A 7,500-nucleotide genomic window follows, 5' to 3' on the forward strand; every position below is an offset into this window, starting at 1 on the left:
ATTTCCATCTTTTGTATGAATAGGTTCAAATTCTAGCTTTGTACTGGTGCAAGGTTGAAATGGAAAATGTAACCTACACCTGAGATCTGATTCATTCTGTTTTTTTTCTAAGACAATAATTTGTACTGCAACGAGTGTGCCTTTGTACCATATTCAATAAATCTACATAATCATCACCAGATTGTTGCATATTTACAATATCTTTGTGCTGCCTCTGGCACGAATGAATGGTTGCTGTTTAAATACTTCGTCTTTCTCATTTAATGTCTCAACTAATTTCCTCCTATGTTTTTGTATGATTTTAGCTAAATTCATTGAACTTCGAACGCACTTATTAATCTTTGATTACTCCTAGTATTACTGTTAATTTACTCAGCAAACGATCGCAAAGCAACTAGAGGACCAAGCAGTGATCTCTGAAATACTCTGTAAAGACCACAAACAATTAAACCGATGTTATCAAAACTGAAAGAGAAAAGAGAAAGAAAAACAAAAGGGTTCACGCTCTCATATGATAATGATGCCTTTCGACTGTATCGTAACAGCATTCGTTGAGAATTTAGGTCCTGATTACATGGCCAGTCTCAGCCCGGGCTGAAATTTTGCCCTGCTCACCGGCCGTGCTGAAATTTTGTCGCGTTTATATCATGAATTTCAGCCGGGGCGAAAAATCCGCAATAATTGTATGTAATCGATTGATGACATTTCAGCCCAGTTTTAGAAACCGGGCTAGGATGTAATCGCCACATTCATTTCAAGAGGATTTCTTTCAGAACTGGCCTGAAATTTCAGCCCAGTCTGATAAGCTAGGCCCGGTCGTCTGACAGAAGAAGGAGCACGGAAATTACGATGAATGTTCGCGGTGACTTACTGCCATTACCTCTTGAGTGCAAGGCTTGGACGACCAAAGATCGAAGAAAAAATAACCACAACCAGAAAATTGATAGCGATTCACCGGCATCTGTAAAAAATAGAGATAAATACTAATTTTAAAACAGTTGCTTCTAACCCAAAAGGCCGGCGGCGGATTTGGACACGTTGACCCATCGACCGGGTTTCAGGACTATTAGTGTCAATGTAAACTCTGTAAACAATTTCAGATTCTTTGATTTTTTTACCTTTCGATTGAAGACACTGGTATTTACTGGCTTTTGGTAAGTTCTTCGAAGTTTGAATGATTTCTTGACCTCTCTCCTGAAAGCAACAACGTTATCATGTAACTGAATTCTACATTGTTATGAGTTGGTTGCATGATGGTTTCTTGAAATGTATCGCAAGAACTCACGCAACTTCATATCTGTTCACTGGGAATGAACTGTGCACTCTTAATTAACAAACAGTAGTCTAAATCCCCTGCAGGAGATGTTATGGGGGAAGAAATTCTACCGTTCGGTTATGGTTTTGATTTCAACTGAGTGTAAAGCCTTTTCGACACCTTCTTTCCTGTTTAAAGAGAGAATTCGTGTTGCGGAAGCTCCGTTTGACAATGAACTTTGAACCGCAGATCAGTGGCAGTATAGGCTACCCACTGCCACTTACTCAGTTTAACTTCAACTTGCATCCTTTTCCTTTGTTGAAGGACGATTCAAACAGAGGAAGTGTCTAAAAAGTTCAGTGGGATATTGTACCACTTTTTTTGTCTCGTAAAAGGGATTGAATCAAATTTCAGATCCAGCCGTCATTAAAATGAAATTCTCTTCATAGCATTTTCTCCCTTGGCTTTTATTGAAAGCTAAGAAGTCCTCTACTAACTCGTTTAAAATAGGTCACAATCTCTGATCTCGCAGTGTCGTTTTCATGCGATGCTGTGATTCCGCAGAAAAATGATTGCTTTGTTTTGTCCACGTGGATGATATCAAAATGGCAGCTGGGAAAATCTGAGGCGTTTTCTGGCGGATTCCAAGCAGCACTTGCTTTGATGGTCTGAAAGCAATTAAACAGATAAGAAATAATTGATATTTTTTAACTTTGGTATCTTAATGATGACCGGCAAATGTAGCAACAACTCAAGACTTTTTGGGAAGGCTGCCTCTAAATTGGTCAGTTTAGCCCCGTTTACACCAGCAAGTTGTCCTTGACAAGTTTCCCTTAACAAGGAAAACTTGCTCGTGCAAAAAGGGTAAAATTGACAAGATTTTTCCTTGAGAAGGTAGAGCTAGAATTCCAAGGAAAAATTATCAAGGATGAAATTAGTTCGTGTAAACAGACGAAAAGGAAAATTTAGGAAGGCTAAGATGAAAGCAAGTTGGAGTGCATAAGCTTCGACGAGCTAGGGACTGGAACATTTCTTATGTACTTGCTAAATAACGAGTACTGTGGGTAAATGTATTTACATTCGGCGGAGCTGAACTGTAAGTGATAGTGACAAAGAATGTAAATATTTTTCTGTTGGCATGAAATGCACGGGTGCCGCTGTGGCATTGAATTAGTTTATTGTTATTTAGATATATAAGGTTTGTCAGGATGTAATGTATTCATCTCAGCTCTCGAACTTTCAAATTTTATTTTAGATCACTTTGTATGTCTGGAAATCTTATATTACCTCTAGCCCCCAGAGGTTAGTGCGCCTGCATTTGGTTGGGGAATACGTTCCTATTTTCCCACTGGGTTTTTGGGTTTGCGTATCAGGCGGTTGCACATGCTTTATAGCCTGAGTGGTTCTCAACAAGAGTCCCACATGCGAAGTGAGTCTCATTGTTCCAACGTACCACGAGGTAGCGCAGAGCCGCGTAACGACGAAAGTCATATGTTTACCTTGTAACTAGTATCTTATCTGAGCTTTGTAACGATACTTTGACGGCATTAAACACTCAGGCTCACAGTTCGAGCTGCACACCCATCCTTGTGTACGAGTCATGAATATAAATAGGAAATGCTAAACTTGTTCATCGTCTACACGACTAATCATTCCTTTTTGCAGGGAGAACTTCAGTGTCAAGGCCGGAAAAACGGACTACTATGCGCGGGAAATGATTCTTTCTAGGAATCGATCGTAGAAAATTCGGAAAAAGTTAACGTGGCTCATCAGCCAGTTTCGACAATTTTGAGGAAATGTATTTTAGCAGGATCAAATCAGTTTTAACATAACGGCAATGTTATTGCACCAAATGAAACACCAAAAATTGCTTTAGTGAGGTACTCATTAATATGATGTAATACGCTATCATGACAACAAAAACACCATCTAAAAGCATCCTATATTTTGTCTTAAAACGTTTATATATCAAAAACGAACTCGGGTACCCTCATTTTTTGTTGCCGAAAAGTGATTATCAGGCTAATATAAAACTTTAAACCTTTCTGCTTACCTTCACTTTACTTCCTTTGATCTTCCATCCGTGTTCTAATGCATCGAGTTCAATTCTGATATCCTCATCACTGTTGGACACAAAGATCCCAGCCACTGGAACCAGAAGTTTACGATGTCTTTGTTCTTCTTTCTGGCACACCTGCTAATTATTGCAACGTTCGAAATGTATCGATTCAGAATCGTGGATCACCAAAACTGATACAAAACAGATGCGTTTGTACTGACTTAAGGCTGACTATTTGAAAAATGCAATACATTTCTAGAATTATAGTTGCAGATAAAGTAGTGCCCTGTGATCGGTACCAATTACTGGCCTTCAACTTATATAATTGTTTTCTTCCAAACCCCCCGTAAAGGTCCAGCGTAGAATACCTACAGCCACAGTACATGGTGACTACATTCATTTACGGTCAAACCCAAAAGCAAGTGCACTGTAGTACCTAAAGACATAGAAAAACCCTATATCATAAGCTTTGGTTGCCGAAGAAGCCGGCCCTAAGGTAATCCGATCAACCCAATGGGATAAGGAGGCCGGAAACACTTCCGCCACACAAATTGGAGTAAAGTCGTAAAGAAATAATATGAGGGAATGCAAAAGTCCCTTACATCCTGTTGTCGTATCATCTACCAGATAGATCAAAATCTTCCAGTTTTGTCCTTGCCTTGGCTGCTCTGCAAAAACCACCATTTGCATTCGTTTCTTGTCGTTTTTTCCTGGTCGTCCAAATGCAGCGATTTCAATGTCTTCCGGTAGCACTGGAAGGGTTACTTCGATGTCATTATGTTTGTGTTCTATTTTTGCATCAGGGTAAACCTCCTTTAGGCTTTTCCAGCGGTCTGATTGTCCAGATGGCGCTTTGACGACCATTTGTTTCGGTCGACATTTCACATCGATAATCCACGTGTTACCTGCGTTCACCAGACAGCTGTGCTCAATTGATACAGTGTCTTGTCCTTTCTTGAGGTCGTAACAGCAGCTGACTTGAAGGTTTTTTGAGCCCCGGTCGTTGTTGACCTGTTGTTGGTCAACTGAAACAAAACAAATACGGTACATTCTGTAAACTGACTTTTGTGGATTGAGTTTCCCTAGTCCTTTGCTTAGCTCTTCCATATATTAATCAAATCATTACTTTTCTCTGAAAATTCTGTTCTCTCGAAACTCTTTCAAGTATTTATCAACTTTCACACAAACACAAGTGCACATAGCAAGCATAAGAACTGGCAAACATGCCATTGCCAATTAATAGACCTGCCTCAGGGAACCGTTTTTCATAAACCACCGTTTCTTGGGAGCAATTTTTTTTCCATACCCCGTCCCAAATTTAACCGATTCACAGGTTTGATCTTTACCACAAAGGCACAAATCTGCAGTGCTTGTATGTGGGAATAATTATGCCATCACTTGGATATCAGGTAAACCCGACTGTTACACACTCTCCTGAAGAGTATCAGCCTTCCTGAATAGTTCTCCTTTTTACTCTGCAAAAAGATGTGACTAAGACGCAAAATAAACGTGAGAACATGTAAACTAGTTTTAACTCTAATCTGGTTCTCAGACTTCAATATTATTGTGCCGTTCACAGAAAATTTGGTGTATTATTATGTCACAAGTGCCCGTACGGAGTCCGTTACGTTCATTTCCACTTAACTTGTTTCCTAAAGTTTAAACCGAATCACTTGTATAAAGTAAGTAACTTTATTTCAACTCGTGTTGATGAGGCTAGCAAATACATGCTAATATGCCGAGAAAAGTGAAATACATAAATAAATGATTTTTGTATATGTATATATACATGATCAATTAATAACTAACATTTTAACTCTATCAATAAATAAACAATCCTAACTCTTAAAATTATTACAATGAATTATAGAAATCTGTACATTACTGATGTAGTTCTCTCACAGGCTTCTCAAATTCCTTAACAATTTTCGTTGAACGTAATTTTTCCGTAATTTATCCGGTCGTTTCCAGTGAATCAGACAATAAAAGTTTATCCTGTGCAAAGAGAAAACGTACTTAAACAAAAACATTTTTGTTGACACGGCGAAAAAAGCGGTTTGCTGTTGCTGAGACACCCTACCCAAGGAGATTAAACGTAATAGTTGCTGTTTCGAAAACGCCATTGCAGACAAAATCAAAATGTTGTGTACATCATTGATCCTGAGAGCTTACCAATAGTCAAACTTGTTGGTTTTTTAACTCCGTAGAGTGACAGTACCATTTTCTTGCGAGGCTCTGGCGTACTGTGCAGAACTTGTTTCGTTGCCTTTATTTATATCCACAGGTCATAGCCGCTTACACCTTAATAAGGTCAACAAAAATTACCTCATATTATATTTCACGCCGGATTTTCGGTTTCCACACTCATTGTTTAATATTTACTGTTATGAATTAAAACTTCCTTGGAGCGCAATTTGGTATTTTATATGTTATTCAGTAAGGAAAGTTAACATCTCGGGGTTCTTCCCAAGCGGAAGTTTTGCAGCGTTGCACATCCGCCTATACTCATTAATATTTTCACTTTGACCTTGAAGAACATGAGATAATCGAATGTTCTCATGAAAAGATGAAACTTTAAAATGGTGACATTCAACCTCGAATAACAACTCTAAAATTATGAGAACTTCCGTGACGTGTTCGATAGCGATGGGTCACGCAACATTTGCACGATCGCGCTGTTATGTTTGAAACCTTCATCCACATATTTTCTTCCAAGAATTATAAGGTAAGTTAGCTCATTTGCGCTTAAAGGAAACATAACGCAGTATCTACTGATGTCAACCGGGTCTTTCCCCACCGAAACTGAAAACGCTTTCGGAAGCATTTATGCAGATCATTCAAGCCGCAAAAGACTTGGGGAATCCCCTAATGTAGTGCCCTCAAAAATCTTACTTTCGCCGGATCTTGATAGTAGCAGAAGGGAAGTTTCGATAACAAATCTGTTGATTTACTGACAAGTATGTTTTAATAGATGTAAATCACAAACAAGGCCCTCCTTTGGTAAAATACAACAGAAAAACTATTGAACGAGGCCTCCTAAATGACAGTCGTTTAAAATACGTGTTTTTACGTCATTAGAGAAAAGACGCTCTTACTTTGACTCTATTATTCTCTCAAACGATCTTATTTGTCAAGTAATTTGGTTCGCTGGCTGGTACGGATCCATTAGGAAGAATACAGTTGTGAGAGCAGATCCAACATCAACCCACTCGACGCATTTCGGAGACCCCATACAGAAGCAGCAAGGGGTCATCATGTTGAAGTTCTGAGTCTCAGGGACCGTTCATTTTTTATGGGGTAGGGGGGGCTGGTGGAATTTGGAGGAGTGTAATTTGAAAATTGTATGACCCCCCCCAATTTCCGATTTTTTTTCTCCTGCCCCCCCCCCCCCCCTCATCAGAGTAATTTTTTGGAAGGCCCCCCCCCTGAATAAAAAATACATATGGTGTTAAAAGTTACCGCAGCATTAAAATTTCGTTTTGTTACATTTCACATAATTTATTGAAAGAAACCTGAAAGCTAGAAAGCTGCTTTTAACAAATCACTCAAAAGAATGAAAAGTCAATTTCTGCTCTTCTTGTTACAACTCGTCCTGAGCGTGTTGTGGCTGGCCGCTCGTCTGCGTATTCCTCATCTGAGGCGATAAAAGCAAGAACGACATCATTTGAGTCGTCTTCAGAGTCAGGGGCATCACTCTTGTAGTCATCATCAGTTTCCTCTCCCTCACTGCTTTCATCACTGCTGTTTAGTTGACCTGATTCATTCCTGCCTCCCACTTCGGCTTGTCCAGTTCTGAGAGTATTCATTCGCAAGAAGTGTCCCATAATTGTCTTCACTTTGTCCTTCTTGTTGCTCTTCTGATGCTGTTTTAATAGCCCATGATGTTTTAAGTATTTGTTCAATTCTGGCACACGGAGCTTTTTTAGCTTGGTGGCATCTTCACACAAATTAGCCCAAATTAGGACTTTTCTCTTGCCTCCCTACTTTCCCTTGCCCTTTCCTCCAGTCTCTTCTTTTTTTTGAACTCCATGACCTCAAGATGCTGGAGATAGTCAACCACAAACTTTGGTTGCACAATGAATTTGTCTCCAAATCTAGCTACGCTCTCTGGGTCAAACAAAACTAGCATGCGCCTCTTTCAACTGGACTCTTGGTTGCCAATCGTCTGGATCACGCCCCTCATTTG

At 39.5% G+C, this 7,500-nt stretch overlaps 1 protein-coding gene across 1 annotated transcript in view; it reads right to left on the minus strand.

The window, feature by feature from the left end:
- LOC137995490 (uncharacterized) overlaps positions 1-5,604 on the minus strand; it is a 6,708-nt gene extending 1,104 nt beyond the window's left edge. The window contains exons 1-7 of the mRNA XM_068841029.1: positions 5,487-5,604; positions 3,917-4,339; positions 3,698-3,750; positions 3,309-3,449; positions 1,753-1,923; positions 1,119-1,194; positions 881-961 (exon numbers count right to left, since the gene is read on the minus strand). Coding sequence (XP_068697130.1) covers positions 881-961; positions 1,119-1,194; positions 1,753-1,923; positions 3,309-3,449; positions 3,698-3,750; positions 3,917-4,339; positions 5,487-5,535 — 994 coding nt within the window. The 5' untranslated portion in view covers positions 5,536-5,604. The remainder of the gene's footprint in view (positions 1-880; positions 962-1,118; positions 1,195-1,752; positions 1,924-3,308; positions 3,450-3,697; positions 3,751-3,916; positions 4,340-5,486) is intronic.
- Positions 5,605-7,500: the final 1,896 nt, after the last annotated feature.

Source organism: Montipora foliosa, chromosome 3 (genome assembly GCF_036669935.1).
Source record: "Montipora foliosa isolate CH-2021 chromosome 3, ASM3666993v2, whole genome shotgun sequence".
NCBI lineage: Eukaryota > Metazoa > Cnidaria > Anthozoa > Scleractinia > Acroporidae > Montipora > Montipora foliosa.